This window comes from Vulpes lagopus, chromosome X, assembly GCF_018345385.1.
Source record: "Vulpes lagopus strain Blue_001 chromosome X, ASM1834538v1, whole genome shotgun sequence".
Taxonomy (NCBI): Eukaryota; Metazoa; Chordata; class Mammalia; order Carnivora; family Canidae; genus Vulpes; species Vulpes lagopus.
The window spans coordinates 61,941,427-61,969,088 of NC_054848.1; the positions used below are offsets into that span (position 1 = coordinate 61,941,427).

General features: G+C 33.8%; 1 protein-coding gene across 3 annotated transcripts in view; it reads right to left on the minus strand.

The window, feature by feature from the left end:
• BRWD3 (bromodomain and WD repeat domain containing 3) overlaps window positions 1-27,662 on the minus strand; it is a 201,990-nt gene that overhangs the window by 30,025 nt on the left and 144,303 nt on the right. For all 3 annotated transcript variants that reach the window (XM_041741648.1, XM_041741647.1, XM_041741649.1), the window contains 12 exons: window positions 25,804-25,880; window positions 25,049-25,217; window positions 23,866-23,979; window positions 10,241-10,348; window positions 8,202-8,326; window positions 7,184-7,266; window positions 5,799-5,910; window positions 4,516-4,577; window positions 4,257-4,412; window positions 3,480-3,600; window positions 2,165-2,290; window positions 1,998-2,076 (listed from right to left, as the gene is read on the minus strand). In XM_041741648.1, the coding sequence (XP_041597582.1) occupies window positions 1,998-2,076; window positions 2,165-2,290; window positions 3,480-3,600; window positions 4,257-4,412; window positions 4,516-4,577; window positions 5,799-5,910; window positions 7,184-7,266; window positions 8,202-8,326; window positions 10,241-10,348; window positions 23,866-23,979; window positions 25,049-25,217; window positions 25,804-25,880 (1,332 nt within the window). The remainder of the gene's footprint in view (window positions 1-1,997; window positions 2,077-2,164; window positions 2,291-3,479; window positions 3,601-4,256; window positions 4,413-4,515; window positions 4,578-5,798; window positions 5,911-7,183; window positions 7,267-8,201; window positions 8,327-10,240; window positions 10,349-23,865; window positions 23,980-25,048; window positions 25,218-25,803; window positions 25,881-27,662) is intronic.

The window sequence follows — 27,662 nt, forward strand, 5'->3', positions numbered from 1 at the left end:
CTTGTTAGAATGGCTGTTATCAAAAAAACAAGAAATAACAAGTGTTGGTTAGGATTTGAAGAAAGGGAACACTTGCACGCTATTAGTGGAAATGTAAACTTGGGCAATCTATGGAAAACAGTAAGGAGGTTCCTCAAAAAATTAAAAAAAAAAGAGAATTATCTAGGAATTCCACTCCTGGGATTTTGTGCAAAGAAAATGATAACACTAACTCTAAAAGATATATTACTCCCATATTCATTGCAGGATTATTTACAATAGCCATTACATAGAAACAATGTTAAGTGTTCATTAATGGGTAAATGGATAAAGAAAAAATGGTAATATATACCTCATGGAATACTATACAGCCATAAAAAGGAAACTATTTAGGACAAAAATATATGGACCCTGAGAACAATATGCTTAGTGAAAGAAGTCAGAGAAAAACATCTATAATCTCACTTATATGTGGAATCTAAAAAAAATTATTTATAGATACATAGAACAGATTGGTAGTTGCCAGAGATGGGGATGACTAGAGTGCGGGACCAAAATACACATAATGGGTCAAAAGGTACAAGCTTCAGTTATAAAATAAATGAGTGTTGGGGATAAAATGTACAGTACAGTGGCTACTGTTTAATATTATCTTGAATATATGAAAGTGGCTAAGAAAGTAAATTTAAAAAATTATTATCACAGGAGTAAAACTATAACTATGTATGGTGACTAGTCTTATTTTGGTGATTCTTTCCAAATATATATAAATATAGAATAATTTGTTATACCTTTCAAACTAATAAATGTTATGTCAATTAAAAGAAAAAGAAAAAATTGGATATTTACGTTCTAGATATTAACACAGACAATATAAACATGTAAAATATATCTATACAATAGCCATTTTAATAGCATATTTGAGACACTCATCCTTGGGATGAACTGTTTTCCATTAAATATTTTTGAATTATTACATTCCATTATTTCCGCCTCTTGGTTTTTGCTTCCATAATAGCTTTCAATGAAAAATGGTTTTATGTAAATTGGAAGTATAGGGAAATTAGATATGTGTAGGTCTGCTGATGATACTAATTTAATTTCATTAAGAAAAACTGGCTTATGTTTGTAAATTTCAATAAAGGAAATTAAATAGCAATTTCATTAAACTACTAAAAATGTACTTTGAAACCTGAAACTTTATTTTTTTTTAAATTTTTTTTTAATTTTTTTTTTTTATTTATTTATGATAGTCACAGAGAGAGAGAGAGAGAGAGAGGCAGAGACACAGACAGAGGGAGAAGCAGGCTCCATGCACTGGGAGCCCGACGTGGGACTCAATCCCAGGTCTCCAGGATCGCGCCCTGGGCCAAAGGCAGGCGCCAAACCGCTGCGCCACCCAGGGATCCCGAAACCTGAAACTTTAAAGTACTTTAATATTTTACACATTTTGCATAGAAAATCAATCCCTATTAAAATTTCCAAAAACTAACCATTCTTTTAAAATATTTAGTGCTTTGTCTTTTTATTTTTTTTATTTTTTTTAAATTTTTATTTATTTATGATAGTCACAGAGAGATAGGGAGAGAGGCAGAGACACAGGCAGAGGGAGAAGCAGGCTCCATGCACCGGGAGCCCGACGTGGGATTCGATCCCGGGTCTTCAGGATCGCGCCCTGGGCCAAAGGCAGGCGCCAAACCGCTGTGCCACCCAGGGATCCCCTTTGTCTTGTTTTTAAAGCTGGAAAATGAAGTGTTGATTTCTCATCACTGAAACTCACTGAGTCAAACAGAATGACTGGCCACCTATTTCTGACTAAAAATTGTAGCACCACTACATTTCTAGTATATGCCATCTAAATACAGGTTAAAGAGTTTAATACAAAAAGATGTAGGTACTCAGGCAACTTTTAGAAATCAGCTTCAATGCTTATCGCCAGTTATAACACACATAATACTTACTGTACTTCAAAAAACAGAAAAGGAATTCATGCCTATTAATCATTCTGTGAATCTCACCTCCTCTGCATCAGTACTGTTTAATTCTTCTGCTTTAATTTTATTGTAAGTATCCAGTATATCAGTACAGCTCTGATCCCTAAGAAACAAGAAAGTCAAAATATATTTCAATGTAATTTTTAAAAAATCAGAAGTCAGCTCCTATAGAAGATAAAACTGCTTCTTACCCAATAAATCGAAGTAAGACATCAGTTACAATTTTGGCTGCTTTAACTATAGGACTGTCTGGCTCATTGAAAGTCCTGGCATTATGTTCAATGTAGCGCACCTCCCACATTAATGCTGATATTCTCCTATGAAAGAAAAACTTGCCCTATTACTCTTGATTAATACATTTAAAGTTTATTCTAAGAATATACAACATGGAACAACTAAGCACTCAATCATAGTATGTCAAAGGTGTTCTACCACATGTATGTGACTTAATAAATGTGTCTAAATGGATGTGCACTAATAAAGGTATATAGTTACAGTATTTGAAGCCTAGGTAAGAATTAAGGACCACTGGACTTCATATTAAAAAGAATTGACCCAGGACATTATGGGTAAAGAGTGATTTAACCAAGTAAGTGTAAACACAAACAGTGTTTTTATAAGGTCAAAAGAATGTTTAGTTTTCAGGGGAGAAGAAAAAAAAAAAGAAACCATGTTTTAGAAAAAGACAGATTTTTATATAGTTATGTTTATGATATATATTATTAAATGAAATTGTAGGTAATATAAAATACACCCACATGATTATATTTATAACCACTTCATGCTGGAATAACTAGGTTCAGACATAGTAGACTCTGGGGTGAGAGAGGTACTAAAAGGTGTCCTCCACTACTTTCTCACAATCTCCCAATTGAAACCAAGAAAAAATTAACTTGGCTCTTTATCTAAACACATTTGGGGACTGGTAATTAAATCTAAATGTTGCCTAATTCCTCAACAAGGGATTTAATCATGCTCCAAGTTTCTATAGCACCTTAATCACAATGAAACTACAAACCATTTAATCTGCCTTTAATAAGTGAACTGTTGTTTTTGTTTCACATGTGATTTGTGCTACTCAAAATTTCTTCCCTCTTCTTTTTTTTTTAAATATTTTATTCAATTATTCATGAAAGACACAGAGAAAGAGAGAGAGTCAGAGACACAGGCAGACAGAGAAGCAGGATATATGCAGGGAGCCTGATATGGGACTCGATCCCAGGACTCCAGGATCATGCCCTGAGCCGAAGGCAGATGCTCAACTGCTGAGCCACCTGGGCATCCCTCTTCCCTGTCCTTTACTCCACACTCCTTACCCTGAAAGACTGAGAATCTATTGAATAAAGGAAAATAAGAGTTCCAAATTTTTAAAGAAATTTTGCAGTGGGTATACTGAATGATTATTTTACTCTATGACAATTCAGATCTCACTGCATCATTATGCAAAAAGGAAAACAAAAGATACAAAGCTATGAACTTTATAGTAAATAATAAAACTAAACAGACCTGTAAAAGCGATTTTCAAGTCTCCGCCTAATGGTGTTGAGGTCAGTTGGATAAGCAACTACAGTACAATACAAAGGATAGGCACTGAGATCCACTGGAACAGCAAAAGGGCTGGCAAAATCTATAATATTACCAAAATTTAAAAAGGTAGTTATAAAGGACATGAATATTTCATGTTAACAAACAAAAACTCATATATAAATAAGAAGGGAGGGCAATATACTACATTATTAAAATGATGATGATTCAATTATGCTAATATTAGATGAATATTATTAAAATGTCATTTTATTTGGACATAATATCTATGAATCCTGTATAATACAGTGGTTCAAATCAGGTGAAATGAGACAAATTAAAGGAGATCTGTGTTTAACTTTAAACTGATGTCTTTTCTGGATAAATGCCAAACAGCTTAAGTGATATGTTTTAGATAATACAGTTTAGGCATGTGAGTAAAATATATTACTCATCCACTGTCTACCAAAAACCTCATCCAAGTTAGGCTCAGGGAACAGCTGGAGCACCAAAGTGACTAAAGAAAGTAAAAGACAACTATATGCTTGCCTTCTCTACTGTAAGCCCCCAGAGAATAGAAAACATTTATCAGCTATTACATTGTTCAAAGATATAAAAATATTAATGATAAACTAGTCACTTGATTAAAAGTGCCTCTCAAATTAAAAGTATACAGTGAAAAAAATGTATTTCCTTTTGTAGAACTTAAAATTCTGGTTTTCCTCGTTCTGTCCTAATATTCTTTCACATCCACCATACCCAGGGAAAGAAGGTGGTTGATGCCCTGAATAACTCGTTCACATTCCTCATCTCTGGAGTGAGCTCCCCACTCTCCTTCCTGTGGTTTGTATAGCAAAGCAGTCAGTTCCTCCTGGGACACAGGAACACCAGCACCAACTTCATCTGGAAAGGCAGCTAGGTATAAGATGAAAAAATCAGAAATGATTAGTTTCCAATATTATGCTATTGATATTTTTCTTTTAGAATAATTAAAATTCATTTTAAAAAGTATATCTACTTCCTTCTGGAATTGGCTCCATATCCCAGGGGCTCATCTTTTCTCTTTCATTATTGTCCCAGCTATTAAAAAATAACAAGATACAAATTAAATTTACATGACACTTTTATATACTAGCATAATTTGCATGACTTCTTGTGGTAAAATTTGGGAAAGGGCAATACAGTTATCCTTAAAGTACAATTTCACTTACATAAAGATAATATAATAAATCTTTAACAGAGACAGCAAAAGAAATAGAGGAAATTAGAGAATAGTCCACCAATATGAAATATAGAGAGCAGTAAGTTTACACTTAATTTTACTTGGGTTTTTTTTTTTTCATTCCAATCAAGTATGTATTCAATATCAAGTGAGGGTACTGAATGAAAAGATCTCTTTGGAAAATTCCTTTTAGGTTAAACAAGTCAATTTGATAGATCAGTTTTTTTTTTCTGTAGGATAACCCACTTTAACCTAACAGTGTTAAGTATCACAGCATCTCCAAAATTTTATTATTCCCTTTTCATCAGCAATATCGAGACTGAAAGTCAATCTTCATAGAATAAACCTTTATCATTCTGTTTTTTAACCTTTATTATTCTTGAAGAAAACTTCATTTATTAGAATTCTTACTATGCTGGTGTTTAAATGAAGAACTAAAGTAAACGTTGTAGACAAATAGTATGTCCAAACATAATACCTCTGCCTAGAATTCATATCATTAAATAAAAGACTGAGTACTAATATTTATTGCTATATTCCAGCTATAACAATTATTTTAAACACTGAATTTCAGTATTCTTCATGAAATAATAGTTGCAATTCTTGTTTAAAACACAAATACTGGGATCCCTGGGTGGCGCAGCGGTTTGGCGCCTGCCTTTGGCCCAGGGCGCGATCCTGGAGACCCGGGATCGAATCCCACGTCGGGCTCCCGGTGCATGGAGCCTGCTTCTCCCTCTGCCTGTGTCTCTGCCTCTCTCTCTATCTCTCTGTGACTATCATAAATAAATAAAAATTAAAAAAAATTTAAAAAAAAAATAAAAAATAAAACACAAATACTTAAAATATAGGCATAAGGGAGGTAGACATAAGTCTTCAGTTCTTTGTTTTAGTACACATATTGGACCAAGAGGTTTATCATCAAATTCCTTCCTTACAGGTACTATGATTACTTTCTTACAGGTCAGATAAAGATAAGTCAAATTAACAAGGTATTATTCCTAGTAGGGTTTATAGAATGTCCATATAGTACTACAACAGTATTATATCAGGCATTAAAATACCATAAGTGTACTTACTGAACACTGTAACACTGGAAAGAACTATCAGGATACTCTGGTTGAAAAGGCTGCTGACTCTCCACAGTCCCAAACCACCAGGCATCATCTATTATACTGCGGAATCTATCACCTATAATGTTTTAGAAATTCTTAAAAGGATGTTTTTGAGAATAATACTTTGTTCACATTCTAATTTGCTACTTTTTGTTGGACACAGAAGTAGCATTGTATCTAGGATTATCAGAGGTTTCAATCTGAGTTTCCTAGATAAATAAATTTTACATTTTACTCTTATTAAGAAATTTTGGTGTCAAGTACTATAATCTTTCTGAAATAAATCAAATATGTCCATGCCTTCTTAAATAAATGCTATCACATACAATATTTAGCCATTATTTAGGATCATCATTAGGCATACTTTTTCTTGTACTATACATTAGTTACTACAGTTGTTTATTCTCCTTTTTGCCTTTAAAAAAATCTCTTAATACTGATTTTGTGCCTCCAAAGGGCTAAGGATTATAAAACCAAAACACTGTGAACAAAAATTTTCTCCCACAAAAAAAGGAGAATTTAAAAGTACTAGTAGCAAACATTTAACAGTATGAATTTTAAGTACTTAAATACCATTTTAAGTGTTTTCTGTATGTCAATTCATTTATTGCTCACATCAACCTTATAGGTATGTTTTGATGTGATTCCCATTATAAAGATAATAGAGGTAGGACACAAAGAGATTAAAAACTTGCCCAAGATCAAATAGCTAGTGAGGAGGTAAGAAAGGGACAGAGGAAGGTGGGTGGGGGAGAGGAAGAAAAAAGGGGTAGAAAGAGGTAGAGGTACAGAGAGAATCAGAGAGAGGCGGAGAAAGACAAGAGTGACAGAAAAAGAGAAGAAATAAAACCACAATCAGTAATGGTCTCTTTAAGAGCCCAAGTGTTAAGTACTCTATCAGGGCAACTGACATTTGATGAGTTTCTTTATAATTCTAACAGATTATATATTTGCAGAAAGTTTAGAAGTTAGATGTCACATACAATGTGCATAAAATCACCTAAACATAACCAAGAAGGAAGATTTAATTTGATTTTTCTAATTTGGCTAACAGCTTTTATCAACTACACGTTAAACTAGTTTATTTCTATTAAATTGGAGTTAAAGTGACACCTGGGTGGCTCAGCAGTTGAGCGTCTGTCTTTGGCTCAGGGTATGATCCTGGGTCTGGGGATGGAGTCCCAAATTGGACTCCCTGTGAGGAGCCTGCTTCTCCCTGGTCTGTGTCTCTGCCTCTCTCTCTGTGTCACTCATGTATAAATAAATAAAATCTTAAAAAAATAACTTGGAGTTAAAAAGTTACTAACTCTATTTCACACTTATTAGTTAAGTGAGAATTTTATACTTACCTATCTGCCAGTTCCTTTCTTTGGCTTCATTATAAAACTGATGTAGCACAAGGAAGTCAATAACATCTGGCATGTCATGATACCTATACAAAAAATAAAGCACATATAAATCAATATCCAAAATAACAGCATATGTTACTTACTAAATATCCCAAAATATATTTTTAATGAGGAGCCATTTAAAAACTGTTGTGAAATCCTCAGGGTTCCTGCAAATGACTTTAACTTAAACTACATCTGCTTTTATTTATTTGGGAGTCCCTGCCTACTACTATGTTGCTTCAATAACATAAAGACACCAATGAAGATCCTTAAAGCTTAGACATTTTTTATTTTATTAACTGATGGTCTTTCAGCTCCTTAGATTTCAAACTTTAAGAAATGACTCCCTGATTAGCTATTCCTATTAGTACTAACAGAAATAAAAGCAACTACTATGTTTTAGCCATGCTGTTAAATAAGCATTTATGAAGGTTTTCCTTTTAATTCATCACAAGAATCTTGAGGAAGTTATTAATGTTTACATTTTGCAGATGAAGGCATAAATTCAAAGAGGTTAAGCAAATTGCTCATATATGTGTGTGTGTATATATATATATATATATATATATATATATAAATACATATATCCAATCGACCTCTGAACAACATGGGTTTAAACTGTGCAGGTCCACTTATATGCAGATTTTTTCAATAAATATGATATAGTACTGTAAATATATTTTCTCTTCCTTATGATTTTCCTAACAACACTTTACTTTTTCTAGCTTACCTTACTGTAAGAATACTAAATATAATACATAAAACATACAAAATATATATTAGTCAAAAATTTGTTATTATTAAGGCTTCTGCTCATCAGTAGGCTATTAGTAGTTAAGTTTTTTGGGAGTCAAAAGCTATATGCAGATTTTCAACTGTGTGGGGGTCAGTTCCCATAACCCCCTACATTGTTTAAGGGTCAAGTGTATACACACAGACAAACACACACACACAACAACCAGAGATAGCTACTCACTTAATGGAAAAAGATTCTCCAGTCATTTTGCCTGAAATAGGGTCCAGAAATGCAAGCTTCAAACAACATAGTGTAGGTGGTCCAACCTCATATTTGATTCCAACAATCTTAACAAACTCTTGTTCCTATTAATGAAAATACCAACAAATTATTATATTAATATAAATAATTGCCTAACATTTGCATATTATTTCACTATTTATCGAACAGTTAAAAACAATTATCTGAATACTCACCAAGTATTAAGCATTCCACTAAGTGCTAAAGGCAATAAGACATGGTTCTTGACCCTTAATAGCAGGTTGTAGTAATAGCAGGGCTCTAGACCAAACATATGCAACAGAATCCCCTTGAGAACATTTTTAAAAATCATTTTCTTAAACCCTACCCCTATAGAATTAAATTCAGTAGGTCTGGGGTACAAGCTGAGTCCTACATATTTTGAAAGAACTCCCTAGGGGATTATGATGCTCTGTCTAGTTAAGAATCACTCCTCCTGGGTAGCCCGGGTGGCTCAGCAGTTTAGTGCCGCCTTCAGCCCAGGGCGTGATCCTGGAGACCAGGCATTGAGTCCCACGCCGGGCTCCCTGCATGAAGCCTGCTTCTCCCTCTGCCTGTGTCTCTGCCTCTCTCTCTCTGTGTGTCTCTCATGAATAAATAAATAAATAGATCTTAAAAAAAAAAGAATCACTCCTCCAGGAGAAATACAGTATGTAAATTTTCAGATAGATAGAAAGATAGATGATAGATAGATAGATAGATAGATAGATAGATTTGAAGAAAAGACTTACATTTTTAATGCCCACAAAATTATTTTATAAACCACACTTATAACTGATTATTAGCCACACTTAACAGATGACAAAACTGAGCCTCATGGGTATAGTGACTTGCTTAAAATTATACACTTGTATGTGTGTATAAAATCAAATTTGGGATTGAAATAGGTCATATTTCAAAGCCTAGACTCTTGCACCCACACATATGCTACCTCCTACAATTTTCTAGAGCTACAGGGTTAGAATTTAAAATAAAAAAAAAATGATGTTTTATTCATTCTTTGATTCTAAAAAAAAATAAACAAATAAAACCCCCACACCACAATTTTCACATGATTCAGAATAGATGACTATCACTATATACCAGGAGATGACCGTGTAAAGCTCACTTGATAAGATATTTTGGTAGCTTACAAACTTAATGTAATATTTTACAAGTGTCTAAATTTTATTTCAATACATATACATTCTTCCATGTATCCTTCCTGCTAAACATCATTGCATAACCATTCTTCATTTACCTGGAAAACCAATATAATGCTCTTTAGTCTCTTGTTCTCCAACTTTGAAAAACAAAAGAAGAAAACACCCATTATTCTAACTAGAAATGATGGTGTATGTATCCTTATGTCTGTTTGTATGCATATATCTATCTACAAATGAATGAATCAATGGATGAATATGTATGTACAGTCAGAAAAACCTTCTCTAAAAAAATAAATATCTATTTTACTTAATACCATGTAGGTATAGGGTAATATATAAAAATAGATAATCCATAAAGCACCACAAAGTTCTGAGTTCCTTGAGATTTATGATATTATCATATCTTAAAGCCATTGGAACCACAAGGCTGTCTGTAGTCCACACATGCATTCAGTTTATAGAGCCTCCAGAATGTAGGCTTTGCAACTTTGTAATTGCTAAGGAAAATATCTATACCAGGGAACTACTGTTTTACACTCCTTTCTCTCTCTCTCTCTCTCTCTCTCTCTCTCTCTAAAGAAAGGTATATACATAGAAGACTTGAAGCTTGAAGGAAATTAAGTCAAATAATCAAGACAACAGGTAGTAGCATACAAGTTACAGAAAACACAAAATATGACCAATAACATTCAACTGTACAAGAGTATGGTACATTACCTTATCTTAAACATATAATCAATAGTGAAATATATATGAAACAGAAAAAAACATGTAAGCAAATAACTTAATTCCTAAGCTATTTCAATTGCACACTTATGAATATGTCAAATTTACCCTGAGATCCATTTTATTCCATGGTTGTTTTTGTAAATTAAGGCTGTATATTTTTGACTTCCTTACAGCCCGTACATAAGCTTCATGTCCTTGCCTGAAATAGATAAGCTAAAACAAAAAACATAAGGTATTAAACAGCTGCATTCTATTTAACAACTCTATATATCCCAATATATATTCTTACAAATGTCTTCTGTTTAAAACAAACATAATTATAGTTTTAAAAATGTATGTCACCATCAAATAATGTTCATTCAGTACTCATACTTGCGTTGCCCTGCACTAATTACTGCATAATATAAATACTGTACACACAATCTTTTTCCCATTAGCTGCTTCACAAATTTCTGAAGAAAGGGACCAATGACAAATGTACACAAAATGGTTCATATTTTAAAGTACTATATTTCAAGCAATAATTAACATTCTAAATATCAATGTTTTATATGTATATATATGTCATATATATATTATATATATATATATATATATATATACACACACATACACATATATGCAATTCTAACTACAGGCCACTTAAATAGAGTAATTTCCAATAGATTAGAATTTTTATTTTGCAAAAAATTAACATCAGAGCTGGCATAGTATGGAAAGAAAATGAATTCATGTAGTATTAGTTAATGCCTTTCACCTCCTTAGGAGAACATACAACACTATATTCATATTCTGATTTATAAGAAAAAATTTCTTACTCCCAATAATTTTAAAGTGGTAATAGAGATAATAAAATTTAAAAAAGTAACATTTAAAAAAATACTGATATTTAAAAAATACAGATACACTCTACCAATTAACGGTGTCTAAGAATTTTTCTAAAAATACATTAGAACACTAAAAAGGCTTAAATGCTAATATATAAATTAAAAGGTAAAATATAAATAATAAACATATTATCCAGATATCATTTATTATATATTTATTCCTGTACTCAACAAATAATGATTGGACATGTATATACAAGGCACTAGGTGCCCTGGTTAATGTATCACAATAAAAATCCTTTCACTCAAAGATATGGGCAGACGCAATGCCTGAGTGGCTCAGTGGTTGAGTGTCTGCCTTCAGCTCAGAGTATGATTCTGGGATCTGGGATTGAGTTCTACTAGGGCTCCCTACTTGGAGCCTGCTTCTCCCTCTGCCTATGTCTCTGCCTCTCTCTCTCTCTCTCTCTCTCTCTCTCTCTCTGTGTGTGTCTCATGAATAAATAAATAAATAAAATATTTTTTTTCAAAAAGGATATGGGCAGACATGTAAATATAGGAGTATGATATAAGGCAGAATATACTAAGTATCATACAAGAAAAATAATTTAGGTGTGAAAGCTCTGGAGGAAAGAGTGTCAGGCAAATGGAAAGCAAGGATAATATCCAGGAGAAGTTAGCATTTAAGTTAGACTTTGAATAATGAGCATTTTCAAAGGCAGTGATCTGTGGGTATGGCCATCCAGGCAAAATACTGAGGGCTTAACATTCAAAGTAAAAAGTAATGTTGATTGTCATTAAGAGTTGATTTTATAAAAATCATGTGTTTTATGAATTCTTTAAAAACATTTATGTATTTAATTGTGTGATTCACTTATATAATCCACTCCATTACCTGTACAACTGTCATTACCTAATACACACTAGTCATGAAGTATATAAGCATATGCTAAGTTTAGCAAAATAGACGTAAAGTGATTCCACCAAGATAAATATGGTCCTATAGAGAGTTGTTTCATCAGATCAAAGAATTTACAGATCCTTGTATTGTTTTGTAAAGTGTTCTTTTTGCAAAGAAGGAAGTATAATTGGCTTTTATAACACAGAGAAGACAGACTTAGATGAAATCACAGATGGAGTAATTCTTCCCAAATTAAAGAAAAAGATCTAAACAAAACAAATATAAGTAACACACCTGATGAAGAATTTAAAGCAACAGTCAAGGATACTCATGGCTTGAGAAAAGAACAGAAAACATCAGGGAGATACTACAGAGACAAAGGAGTTAAAAAACAATCAGATATGAAAAGATCAATAAATAAGAGTAGAAACATACTTGATTCAGTGAACAGCAATTCGGAATAGACAAACGAATGCATTAGTTACCTAGAAGACAAAGTAGTGGTAAGTAATGAACCTGAACAAAAGAAAGAATTATGTAACATGAGAATAGATTTAAGGAATTTAGTGACTTCATCAAAAATAACATGTGTATTATAAGAGTCAAAGAAGAAGAGAGAGAAGAGGGTGCAGAAAATTTATTTGAAGGAACAAAAGCTGAAACCTTCCCTTATCTGGGGAAGGAAACAGTCATCCAGATCCAGGAGGCAAAGAGACTCCATTCAAATTAAACAAAAGCAGGCCAACACCAAGACGTATTGTAATTTAGTCAAATAATCTTTGACAAAGCAGGAAAGAATATCCAATGGAGAAAAGAGACTCTTTAACAAATAGTGTTGGGAAAATTGGACAGCCACATGCAGAAGAATGAAACTGGACCACTTTCTTACACCATACACAAAAAACAAATTTGAAACGGATGAAAAACTTAAATGTGAAACAGGAATCCATCAAAAACCCTAGAGAAGAATATAAGTAGCAACCTCTTTGACTTTGGCCACAGCAACTTCTTGCTAGATATGTCTGCAAAGGCAATGGAAACAAAACCAAAAATGAACTATTGGGACATAATAAAGGTAAAAAGCTTCTGCACAGAAAAGAAAACAGTCAACAAAACCAAAAGAAACCTACAGAATGGGAGAAGATATTTGCAAATGTCTTATCAGATAAAGGGCTATGATCCAAAATCTATAAAGAACATATCAAAATAAACACCCAAAGAACAAATAATACAGTCAAGAAATGGGCAGAAGACATGAACAGATATTTCACCAAAGAAGACTTACAAAAATAAACAAGAGACACACGAAAAAATGCTCAACATTACTCAGGATCAGGGAAATACAAATCAATACCACAATGAGATACACCTCACAACAGTCAGAATGGCTAAAATTAGGAAGTCAGGAAACAACAGATGTTGGGAAGAAAGGGGAATAAGGGAAACCCTTTTATGCTGCTTGTGGGAATGCAAGCTGGTACAATCACTCTGGAAAACAGTATGGAAGTTCATCAAAACATTAAAAATAGAGCTATCTTAGGACCCAGAAACTGCATTACTATGAATTTACCCAAAGGATACAAACATAGTGATCAAGGGGATACCTATGCCCCAATGTTTAAAGCAGCAATGTACACAATAGCCAAACTATGGAAAAAGCCCAGATTTCCATAGACAGAGAAAGTGAAATATTACCATTTGCAATGATATGGATAGAACTAGAAGGTATGCTAAGCGAAATAAGTCAATCGGAGACAATTATCGTATGATTTCACTCATATGTGGAATTCAAGAAACAAAACAGATGAACGTAGGGGAAACGAAGGAAAAATAAAACAAATCCAGAGAGTATAAGAAACTGCTAACTAGAGGAAACAAACTGAGGGTTTCTGGAGATGAGGCGAGTCAGGGAATGAGGTAACTGGGTGATGTGTACCAAGAAGGGCACTTGAAGTAATGATCACTGGGTGTTTTATGCAACTGATGAATCACTAAACTTTACCTCTGAAACTGATAATACACTATATGTTAATTAATTGAATTTAAATAAAAAAGACATATTATAATTAAATGTCCAAAATTTGGTGATAAAAGAAAGTCTGAATAGTAGAAAGAGAAAATAAGTCCTTAAAGCACAAGAGAAAACACATAAGGCAGCTGCAGATTTCTTTTTTTTTTTAAATTTTTATTTATTATTTATGATAGTCACAGAGAGAGAGAGAGAAAGAGAGGCAGAGAGAGAAGCAGGCTCCATGCACCAGGAGCCCGACGTGGGATTCGATCCCGGGTCTCCAGGATCGCGCCCTGGGCCAAAGGCAGGCGCTAAACCACTGCGCCACCCAGGGATCCCCATGCTGCAGATTTCTCAACAGAAACTTGGCCAGCAGGAAAGGAGCAGCATGATATATTCAAAGTACTAAGTGGGGAAAATCAGCAGTCAAGAATACCCTATTGAGCAAGGATATCATTCAGAATAGAAGGAAAGATGAAGAGTTTCCTAGAAAAACAAAAACTGAAGATCATGACCACAAAATCAGACCTGCCATGAAATATTAAAGGGGACCCTTTGAGGAGAAAGGAGTGACCAAAAGTGACAAAGATCAGAAAGGATCAGAGGAAATCTCCAGAAACAAGGACAAAACAAGTAATAAAATGGCAATAAGTACATATCTATCTATAATTACTCTGAATGTAAATGGACAAAATACTCCAATGAAAAGACATAGAGTGTCAGAATGGATAAAAACACAAGTCTTTTCTATGTGCTGCCTATGTAATATTCATTTTAGAGTCAAAGATACCTGAAGATCGAAAACAAGCAGATGAGGAAACATTTATCATTCAAATACAGGTCAAGAGAAAGCAGCAGTAGCTATATCAGAAAAAGTAGACATTATAAAGAAAGAATGTAACAAGAAATGAAAAGGGCACTATAGCATAATAAAGGGGGCAATCAAGCAGGAAGATTTAAAAATTGTAAATAACTACATACCCAAAATGCAAACACTCAAATATATAAAGCAGTTACTAACAAACATAAAGGCTACTTGGTAATAATATAATATTAGTAGGGAATTTTATCACCCCATTTATATGAACAGGTAGATCAAATAAACAGAAAATCAACAAGGAAACAATGGCTTTGAATGACACTTATCCAGATGGACTTTACAGAAATACTCAGAACATTCTATGCTACAACAGTAGAATACACATTGTTTTCAAGTGTACATGGAACATTCTCCAGAATAGATCATATATTAGGTCAGAAAACAAGCCTCAAAAATACAAAAAAATTGAAGTCATACCATGTACCTTTTTTGACTATAAAACTATGAAATTAGAAGTCAACCACAAGAAAAATAACCTAGAACAACAACAAATGCATGGAGGTTAAACAAAATGCTACTAAACAATGAATGGGACAACCAGGAAATGAAAGAAAAAATTAAAAAAAAATACATGGGAACAAATGAAAATGAAAACACAACAGTCCAAAATGTTTGGGATGTAGCAAAAGCAGTCCGATGATCAAAGTATATACGCTATATGGGCTTACCTCAAAAAAGCAAGAAAAATCTCAAAGAAACAACCTAACCTTCCACCTAAAGGATCAAGAAAAACTGAAGTTTAAAGCCAGAAGAAGGAAGGCAATAATAAAGATTACAGAAAAATCAAATGATAAAGAAATAAAAAATGGGGATCCCTGGGGCAGCCTGGGTGGCTCAGCGGTTTAGCACCGCCTTCAGCCCAGGGCCTGATCCTGGAGACTCCGGATCCAGTCCCAGGTTGGGCTCCCTGCATGGAGCCTGCTTCTCCCTCTGCCTGTGTCCCTGCCTCTCTGTGTCTCTCATGAAAAAAATAAATAAAATCTTTAAAAAAAATAAACTAAAAAAAATTACAAGATTAAAGAAACCAGGAGCAGTTTCTTTGAAAAAAATTAACAAAATTTATTTATTTAAAAAAAAAAAATTTATTATTTATTTATGATAGTCATACAGAGAGAGAGAGAGGCAGAGACACAGGCAGAGGGAGAAGCAGGCTCCATGCACTGGGAGCCCGACGTGGGATTCGATCCCGGGTCTCCAGGATCGCGCCCTGGGCCAAAGGCAGGCGCCAAACCGCTGCGCCACCCAGGGATCCCAAAATTAACAAAATTCATAAAACTCTATACAGAGTTAACAAAAACAAAAGAGAAAGGATCCAAATAAATAAAATCACAAATGAGAGCAGAGAAATAACAACACCACAGAGATATAAACATTATAAGAGAACACTATGAAAAACGATATGCCAATAAACTGGACAACCTAGAAGAAAGGGATAAATTCCTAGAAACATATAACCTACCAAAACTGAAACAGGAAGAAATAGAAGACTTCAACACAAAAATAACCAGCAAAGAAATGAATCATTTGTGAAAAATCTCCCAACATACAAAAGTTTAGGACCAGAAGGCTTCACAAATGAATTCTACCATTTAAGGAAGAGTAAATACGTATATTTCCTCAAATATTCCAAAGAGTAGAAAAGGAAGGAAAACATCAAAATTCATTCTATGAGGCCTGCATTATCCTGATACCAAAACCAGATAAAGACACCAGTAAAAAGAAATGCAGTCCAATATCCCCGATAAACATAGATGCAAATATACTCATTAAAATACTTCCAACAAAACATTAAAAAATAATTCACGAATATCAAGTAGGATTTATTCCTGGGTTTCAAAGGTGGTTCAATATTTGCAAATCACGTAATTAATCTTATTAATGTGAGAGAAAGGATAAAAAACATATAATTTCATTTTTGTCTGTTTCAAGCTGTCATTTAAATTCTAGTTAGTTAGCTTATAGTGTAATATTGGTTTGATGAGTAGAATTTAGTGATTCATCACTTACATGTAATACCCAGTGTGCTCACAAGAAGTGCCCTCCTTAATACCCATAACCCATTTAGCTCATCCGCTCTCCACCTCTCCTCTAGTAACCCAGTTTTTTCTCTATATTTAACAGTCTCTTATGGTTTGCTTCCCCCTCTTTTTTTGTCCTTTCCCTATGTTCATCTGTTTTGTTTCTTAAATTCCACATGAGTGAAATCATATGGTATTTGTATTTATATGATTGATTTATTTTGCTGAGCATAAATACTCTAGCTCCATCCACATTGTTGCAAATGGTCAGATATCATTCCCTTTCATGGCTGGGTAATGCTACATTGTATATATATGCCACTTCTTTATCCATTCATCAATCAAAGGCCATTTGGTTTCATTCCATGATTGGGCTATTGTTGGTAAATGAAACATCGGAGTGCAGGTGCTCCTTTGAATAAGTAATTCTGTATCTTTTGGATAAATACCTAGTACTGAATTGCTGGGTCTTAGGGTAGTTCTATTTTTAACTTGTTGAGGAACCCCCAAACTGTTATCCAGAGTGGCTATACCAATTTGCATACCCATCAACACTGCAGTATTCCTTTTTCTCCACATCTTCTCCAACATCTGTTGGAGTTGTGTTGTTAATTTTAGCCATTGTGACAGGTGAGAGGTAGTATCTCATCATGGATTTGATTTATACTTCACTGATCATGACATCTTGAATATTTTATCATGTGCATGGATGTTAGACATCTGAAGATTCTCTTTGGAAAAATGTCTATTCATGTCTTCTGCCCATTTCTAAACAGGATTATTTGTTTTTTGGGTGTGGAGTGTTATTAGTTCCTTATATATTATGGATACTAACCCTTTATCAGATATGTCATTTGCAAATATCTTCTCCCATTCCAAAGGCTGCCTTTTAGTTTTGTTGTTTCCTTTGCTGTACAGAAGCCTTTTATCTTTATGAAGCCCCAATAGTTCATTTTTTGCTTTACTTTCCCTTGTCTCCTGAAATATGTCTAGTTAAGAAGTTGCTATAGCCAATGTCAAAATGGTTTCTCCATGGTTCTCCACTATGGTTTTGATGGATTCCTGTCAGACATTTAGGTCTTTCATCCATTTTGAATTTAGCTTCTTATATGGTTCACAAAAGTGTACCAGCTTCATACTTTTGAATGTTGCTGTCCAGTTTTTCCAACACCATGAGTTGAAGAGACTGTCTTTTTTCCATTGGATATTCTTTCCTACTTTGTCGAAGATTAGTTGACTATCTAGTTACGGGTGCATTTCTTGGTTCTCTACTATATTCCATTGATGTGTCTGTTTTTCTGCCAGTCGCATACTGTCTTTTTTTTTTTAATAAATTTATTTTTTATTGGTGTTCAATTTACCAACTGTCTTGATTGCTACAGCTTTGTAATAGAGCTTGAAGTCTGGAACTGTGATGCCTCCAGCTTTGCTTTTCTTTTTCAAGACTGCTTTGGCTATTCAGGGTCTTTTGTGTTTCACACAAGTTTTAGGATACTTTGTTCTAGCTCAGTTAAAAATGCTGGTGGAATTTTGATAGGGATTGCATTAAATGTGCAGAATGCTTAGGGTAGTATAGACATTTTAACAATATGTTTTTCCTATCCCATGAACATAGAACATTTTTCAATTTCTTTGTGTCCTCTTCAATTTCTTTCATAATTATTCTAGTTTCCAGAGTACAGATCTTTTACTTCTGTGGATAGGTTGTTTATTCATAGGTCTCTTGGCTTTTGGTACAACTGGAAATGGGATGGATTCCTTGATTTATTTTTGTTGCTTCATTTCTGGTGTATATAAATGCAAAATATTTTTGTACACTGATTTTGTATTCTTCAAGTTTACTGATTTTGTGTATCAGTTCTAGGAACTTCTTGGTGGGGTCCCTTGGGATTTCTACAGGGCATCAGGATATTTGCAAAGAGTAAAACTTAATTCTTCCTCACTGAGTTGGATGCTTTTTATTACTTTTTCTTTCCTGTGGATAGGACTTTCAGGTATGTTAAATTGCAGTGGTGAAAATGAACATCCCTGTCTTCTTCTTGATGTAGAGGAAACGCTCTGTTTCTCCCCAATGAAGATGATATTAGCTATGGGTCTTTCATATACGGACTTTATTATGTGGAGGTATGTTCCCTCTATCCCTACTTTGTTGAGGTCATTTTATTCTCAAGAATGAATGCTGTACTTTGTCATATGATTTTTTGCATCTATTGAGAAAATGAAATGGTTCTTGATCTTTCTTTTATTAATGTGGTGTTATCATGTTGATATATTTGCAAATACTGAATTACCCTTGTAACCCAGGAATAAATCCCACGACTGGTGAATCATTCTTTTAAGTACTGTTAGATTCAATTTGCTAGGACCTTCTTTAGAATTTTTGCATCCATATGCATCAGGGATACAAGCTTATAATTCTCACTTTTAATGGGGTCTTTTTATTTTTTTATTTTTTATTTTTGAGAGAGAGAGAGAGAGAGAGAGAGAGAGAGAGAGAGAGAGAGAGAGAATGAACAGTGGAAGGAGCAGAGGAAGAGGGATAAGCACACTCCATATTGAGTGTGGAGCCCAACATAGAAATCAATTCCATGGCCCTGAAATCATGATCTCAACCAAAATGAAGAGTTGTTGCTTAACTGACTTAGCTGCCCAGGTACCCCTGTACTGGGATTGTTGTCTGATTTTGGTATCAAGGTAAGCCTGGTCTCATAGAATGACTCTGGAAATTTTCCTTCCATTTTTTCCAAGAGTTTGGTGAATATAGGTATTAACTCTTTTTTAAATGTTCGGTAGACTTCCTCTGTGAAGCCATCTGGCCCTGGACTTTTGTTTGTTGGGAGATTGTAACTACTGATTTAACTTTTTGGTGATTTTTCGTATCTTCAAGTTTTCTATTTCTTCTTGTTTCAATTTTGGTAGTTTATGCATTTCTAGGAATTTATCCATTTCTTCCATATTGCCCAACTTCTGGCATAATTTTTCATAACATTTTCATAAGTTTTTATATTTCTGTGGTGTTAGTTGTGATTTCCCCTCTTTCATTCATAATTTTATTTATTTGGGTCCTTTATCTCTCTCTCTCTTCTCTCTCTCTCTTTTTTTTTCTAATAAATCTAGCTAGAGGTTTTTCAATTTCTTTCTTTTTTAAAGATTTTATTTATTTATTCATGAGAGACACACAGAGAGAGAGAGAGAGAGAGAGAGAGAGAGGCAGAGACACAGGCAGAGGGAGAAGCAGGCTCCACGCAGGGAACCTAACGTGGGACTCGATCCCGGGTCTCCAGGATCCCGCCCTGGGCTGAAGGCGGTGCTAAACCACTGGGCCACCGGGGCTGCCCAGGTTTTTTAATTTCATTAATTCTTTTGAAGAATCAGTTCCTAGTTTCACTGATTTGTTTTATTGGTTTTGTTTCTTCTTTTTTAAAGATTTTATTTATTTATTTATTCATGAGAGACACACAGAGAGAGAGAGAGAGAGGCAGGCAGAGACACAGGCAGAGGGAGAAGCAGGCTCCATGCTGGGAGCCCAACGTGGGACTCGGTCCTGGGCCGAAGGCAGCACTAAACCGCTGAGCCACCCGGGCCCTTTTTCTTTGTTCTATATCTTTTATTTCTGCTCTAATCTTTATTATTTCTCTTCTTCTGCCGGCTTTAGGCTTTATTTGCTGTACCACTTCTAGGTCCTTTAAATGTAAGGTTAGGTTGTGTCTTTGAGACTTTTCTTGCTTCTTGAAGTAGGCTTGTTTTGTATATACTTCCCTCTTGTGACTGCTTTTGCTTCATGCCAAAAGTTTGGGATTATTGTGTTTTCATCTTCATTTGTTTCCATGTATTTATTTCTTCTTTAATTTCATGGTTAACCAAATTCATTTTTTTAGTACGATGTTCTTTTATACCCATGTATGTGTGGTCTGTCCAAATTTCTTCTTTTGGCTGACTTCACGTTTCATAGGATCATGGTCAGAAACTATGCATGGTACGAACTCAGTCCTTTTGTGTTTGTTGAGGCCTGATTTGTAACCCCATATGTGATCTATCCCAGAGAACATTCCATGTGCTTTCAAAAAGAATGTGTATTCTGGTGCTTTAGGATGAAATGTCCTGAATATATCTGTATATCTATCTCATTCAGTCTATCATTCAAAGCCATTGTTTCCCTGTTGATTTTCTGCTTAGGTTATCTGTTCATTGCCATAAGTGAGGTGTTAAAGTCTCATAATACATTTGTATTATTATCACTGAGTTTTTATGTTTGTTCTTAAACCATTTATATACTTGGGTGCTACCAAGTTGGCAGCATAAATATTCAAATGTATATTAGGGCTTTTTGTTGGATAGATCACTTTATTATGATATAGTGCCCTTCTTCATCTCTTGTTATATTATCTTTGGTTTAAAATCTAGTTTGTTTGATATATGTATGGTTATTCCAGAATTTTTGACATCTATAAGCATGATAGATGGCTCTCCATCCCTTCACTTTTAGTCTGTATGTGTCTTTAGGTCTAAAGTGAGCCTATTGTAGGCAGCACATAGATGGTTCTTATGTTTTGATTCATTCAGATACATTATATCTTTTAACTGAAGCAGTTAGTTCATTTATATTCAGAGTGATTATTAATAGCTATAAATTTTGTGTCATTCTGTTACCTATGTTACCTTGTTGTTTCTGGAGATTTCCTCTGTTTCTGTCTAGTCTTTCTTGCCTTTGGATTTACTTTCCCACTCAAAGTGTTTTTCCTATTTCTTGAGCTACTGTAGTGGTCACAAACTCCTTTAGTTTTTGTTTGTTTGGGAAACTCTTTACGTCTCCTTTTATTCTGAATGAAGGCCTTATTGGATCAGGTATTATGGCTGAATGGGGAAAATATGAAAATATATCATGGTACTCTCTTCTGGACTGCCATGATTCCATTGACAAGTCTTCTGGTAACATGATTTGTCTTCCCTTGTAAATTAGGAAATTCTTTTCCTTTGCTGATCTCAGGATGTCTTCCTTATCTCTGTATTTTGCATATTTTACTATGATATGTCTTCATGTTGGTCTGCTTTTGTTGATTTTGGTGGGAATTCTGTCTCCTAGATTTCAATCTTTGTTTCCTTCCCCAGATTAAGGAAGTGTTCAGCTATAATTTGCTCAAATAAACCTGCCACCTTTTCCCTCCCTTCTTCTGGGACCCCTATAATATGAATGTTATTATGCTTTATGGAGTCACTGAGTTCCCAAAGTCTACATTCATGATCCAATATTTTCCTTTCATTGTTATTTTCAGCTTCATTATTTTCTATTATTTTATTTTCTATATCACTTATTTGTTCTTCTCCCATCCTCGTCATTACATCCAATCTGTTTCACATCTCAGTTATAGCACTTTTTTATTTCAGCCTGACTAGTTTTAGCTCTTTTATCTCTGCAGTAATAGACTCCCCATTATCTTCTATGGTTTTCTTAAGACCTCAAACTATAAAAATCCTAGAAGAGAACAGAGGCACTAATTTCTTTGATATTGGGTATAGTAACTTCTTTCTACATATGTCTTCTGAGTCAAGGGAAACATGCAAAGATAAACTGTTGGGACCACATCAGAATGAAATCTTTCTGTGAGCAAAGGAAACAATCAACAAAACTAAAAGGCAACCAATGGAATGAGAAAAGATATTTGCAAATAACCTATCTGATAAAGGGTTAATATCCAAAATATATGAAGTTATAAAACTCAACACCCAAAAATCAAATAATTCAATTCATAAATGGGCACAAGACATGAATAGATACTTTTCGAAAGAATATACACAGATCTTCAATACACATGTGAAAAGATACTCAACATCACTAATCATCGGGGAAGTGCTAATCAAAATTTTATAATATTAAAAGGTAATTGCAAAGTAATTTTTCATTTATAAGACTGCTTGATCACTATGTCTAGTATAAAATATTTATAACAGGCAAATATAGAAACATTTGGTGAAATTTTTATTGGTCCCATGACTTTTAGATCCATTTGCAAAGTATTGCCCCTTCTTTTGTTATAAAGACAATATCATATTCCTATTATTAGTCTTGAAAACTGTAAGCATTTAATCACTCAGAAATGAATGATTATTCAGTATATCAGAGAGTATGCAAGCCAATTTTAGTTAAATATTACAATGTTACTATAATTTTCATAAGGAAATGAAAATTTTCTCACGAGATAGAATTTAAATCTATTTTTAACTGACCAGTGATAAATATGGCAATGTTATTCAATCATAGGCTCAGTAGGAAGTACCTGCCCATAAAATGACATTCTTCTAATCACTGAAAGGGGCAATTGTCCTCTAATGTATTTTCTATCAGGTCGACCATGGGCTTTTTAAAAGAATATTAGGACTTGAATTAGGATCAAAATAACACTTAATTTTACTAAGTAGCAATTAAGCTAAAAATAAAGACAATTATTTTCATGACTTCATAAGCCAACCAATTTATTTCAATATTCTCTGAGCATCTAAGATATTGAAGAATCTGTGCTAAGTACTACAAATGAAACCACTTAAAAGCATAAAGTTGAACAGAAATCAAAATGGCTATAGTAATGTATCTAAATTTTAAAGTAACCTTCTACCTCTTCTCTGCAAACCTTTCCTCCTCCTTTCTTAGCCTTTTGTTTCAGGAACTTGTTACCACTCTAAAGACATGACAAAAGTAGTGGTAGGAAGTAGACAATTCCTATCAAAACCACCTCAATTCTGTATTTCCCTATAACAACCCCTAACCCCTTCATCCAGGAGACTTGCAATTTTTGAAGACCATACCCTGTTGTAGCCTCCTTTGCCTGGGAAGGCAATAAAGGTATTGTTCCTCTTTAACCAAACTCTGTCTTTGCATTATATGTTGTATCTAAAGCATGGAGGTAGGTTTTTGACAAAACAAACAATAAAAAATTAGTAAGATTCCGTCACTGTCCACAAGAATACATAATGGAGGAGTGCAGTTAAGACAATGACATATAACTATAATAGAATTGAGAATATAAATGCCCTAAGACTGACTAAAATGAGTGCTCTTGAGGTTCCAAGAGAAAAAGTTATAATAGGTAACAATTACCTCATCTCCCATCTGTGGGACAAATGGGGAACGTCGTGGTATGGTATCCAAAATCCACTGAGGGGCAAACCATTCTTCATTGGGTTCACCTGCCATAGAAATCAGTCCTCCTTTCTAAAATATAGTTCACAAATATACAAGCCATAAATATATGATAGTAGTATGAAAAATAACAGAGAATGTTAAAAAAATCAGGTTATAATAAAACCTAAAATATACAAATTTAAAAAATTTTCATTTATCAATCAATTATATACAATTTTAAAACAAAAAGATAATCTAGTGAGTTCTTTAATATGTTGCTTAATTTTGGCTGACAGATAATAATATGACATTATATACTATGTAAGAACCACATAGTTTCACATCCCTAGAATACCATGTGAATTTGAGTATAAGTAACACAGGATCTTTTTGACAGTAAAATTGTAACAATCAAGAAGACAATTCTATCTACTAAAGCAACAGGACACAGAATATGTACAAAATAATTTTTTAAATGAATATTCAAATAACTATGTGTATTAAGTCTTTACCTAGTACAAATGAAATTATAGTGAGGAAGAGAAACCATCATTGGGATGAAATAAAATATATAAAGAAATGGAAGTAGTCCTATGTGATTTATTATACTCTTCCATTTTATAAGTCAAAAATGTATAGAGGGACACCTGGGTGGCTTGTCAGTTAAGTGTCCAACTCTTGATTTTAGTTCAGGTCATAATCAGTGAGATTGAGCCCCATGTGGTCAGGCTCCATGCTTAGTGGCAAATCTGCTTGGGATTCTCTCTCTTCCTCTCTCTCTGCCCCTTCCCCGACTAGTGCTCTCTCTCTCTCTCTCAAATAAATAAATAAATGAATCTTTAAAAGAAATTTATGAACAGAAATATGACAAGAGTAACACTTTTATATTACAGTACCTTATTATGTAAAACTACTATATTTTGAGAAGTGATTACCAATCTTTTAATTTAATAATGACTAAAATATGAATGAAGATATCCTGGCTTCTACTTTTGATAATAGAAAAAAATGAATTTCTTTTTATTTTAAAGTAATTTTAAACAATTTTACTTAGTTTCCCAGATGGAATGTTATTTTTAGAGAAAAGTCAACTGTTACTATTATTCAAGTGTCAAAGTCAAAAACAAAAACAACAAAAACAACTTGTAAATTTATAAACCTTCTTTCTAGTTTGTTTAGGTTTCTTTTGCCTTTCTTCTAGTGACTTCAAATTCTCCTCCTCAGAGCTGCTGCATATCTTCCGTGTTGCCTGTCTGGTCTGTCTTTTTGGAGGCTGCAAATTTATTCCAGCATCTGCTGTCCAATCAGAATATTCACTTGATGAATCACTATAAAAATATTAAAATTATGAATATGTAAGTTTAGAAAAGGAATAGTTTTGCATCCTAATTGAAAGATGATCATTTTGTAATAAAATAGCATTATAAATAATATGCTTGATTTAATTCTAACTGAACAGAAAACTATCAATATAGATTTTTGATCATTATTTAAGTTATTTCAGTGAAATGCTTCTTGGATAAAGTATAGTGGTTCATTTCCCATAAAAGAATTTAAAATTCAAACTTCCTGTCTAAGTCACAAAAGCTTCTTTAATAAAGATGCCCCTAATCCCGGGAAATGGTTAAATATAGCTGTTTTAAAACTCAACTAAATATAGCCTGCTAAGATGCAGAGTTTTGAATTTACAAAGCAACTTATTTTAGAAATGAGGAAACTAATGTGTAGTGACATGCCCAAAAAGATATTGGCAGAACCAGGATAAAACAAGTCTCTGGATTTCCAACCAAGCAGCCTTTCTATTATAAAATACTATTTTAACTCTGGTTTTACCAGAGTCTTACAAGAACACAATTTCACATTAAATTTAAAATGCTCAAATAATTTTGACCAAATCAAAACCATTAAAACTACCTGGAAGAACTTTCACTTTGCCATTCAATAACAGGATCCTCTACAGAAGCATCACTTGTGCCAACTGTTTCATCTTCCTGCAACAAGGAGCCAGCAATTGAGATACATGGGTATTAATCAGCATATTATTAATAAGCACACACTACCTGTTTTATAACACTTTTTGTATTTCCTCTAACCAACAATCCAGTTAAAATACACATAATCTGGGGCACCTGGATGTCTCAGTCAGTTGAGCATGTGACTCTTGGTTTCAGCTCAGATTGTGACCTCATGAATGTGGGATTGAGCCACATGATGGGCATGTGATCAGTGGGGAGTCTGCTTGATATTCTCTCTCTCCTCTCCTTCTCCCTCTGCCCCTTCACTCACTCATGCTCTCTCTCTCTCTCTCAAATAAATAAATAAATTTTTAACAATGGACATAATCATTTTTCTACATATATCTGTAACTCACAACTAAGCCTACCAGGTATTAAAAACTTTCTAACATCTACTATCTTACTGATATGGGACATCGTTTATTATTTCAAAGACTGAACAGACTCCTTAAGATTCTCAAATATAACCCTCTTAAATATTAAAATCATTGTTTAAAAAATATCTATATGCCTCTGCCAAGTTAATATAACTATTCTCCATAAAACTTAATAAACTTTTTATTATGTGAAATATCAAACATACCAAAATAGAGGGAATAAATTACTCTTGGGTACGCAATCTCCAGTTTAGACAATAACTCGCTGCCTGTCTTGTTTTATCTGTACCATGACCAAATGACTCATACCCAAGTAATTATTTGAAAGTAAATCCTTACAAAAAAACCCATTTTAACTACAAACATTTAGTAAGATTAGGATTCTTTATTAAAACAAAACCACACCACTATTATCACATTAGATAGGTAACAACATTCCTCAATATCTGACCATTCTTTTTAGTTCAAGATTTTCATAGGTGGGGGAGAGAAGGAAGGGCATCATCGATAAGAATTAAACAACTGTGAAAGCTGAAAAATGATAGGAGTGCCATATATTGCCAATGATTGATTAAACCGACATTATCCACTTAACAACTAAAGAGACAAAAGGACAGGACTGCAGAAGAAAGGAAGAAAAGAATTGGTATACTCTATTCTTTTTTTTTGTTTTTATTTAATGTAATGTTTGTTTATTTCTGATGTCCAAAGTTCACTACAAGTTTCATTTTTTTAATAAATTTATTTTTTATTGGTGTTCAATTTGACAACATAGAGAATAACACCCAGTGCTCATCCCATCAAGTGCCCACCTCAGTGCCTGTCACCCAGTCACCCTCACCTCCCGCCCACCTCCCCTTCCACCACCCCTAGTTCATTTCCCAAGGTTAGGAGTCTTTCATGTTCTGTCTCCCTTTCTGATATTTACCACTCATTTTTTCGCCTTTCCCCTTTATTCCCTTTCACAATTTTTTATATTCCCCAAATGAATGAGACCATATAATGTTTGTTCTTCTCTATTCTAATACTCTATTCTTTACCATGAAAAAAGTAGGACTGCAAGAAGCCATCACTTAGTAATTTCCAAGACTGATAAAGTCAACAATAAAGGAAAATCTATGTATTCAGCTGATTACACAGTCAACCAGGTCTGGGACTGTAAACTATCACTGTTTATATTCCACTTTTTATTTCTGGGCAAATTACCTCTCACTCTTTTCTCACTGTCCAAAAATCAAAGTTTTTTTTTAAGGAATTTATTTATTCATGAGAGACACAGAGAGGCAGAGAGAGAGGCAGGCTCTATGCAGGGAGCCCGATGTGGGACTTAATCTAAGGACTCCCAGATCACACCCTGAGCCAAAGGCAGGCGCTTAACCAC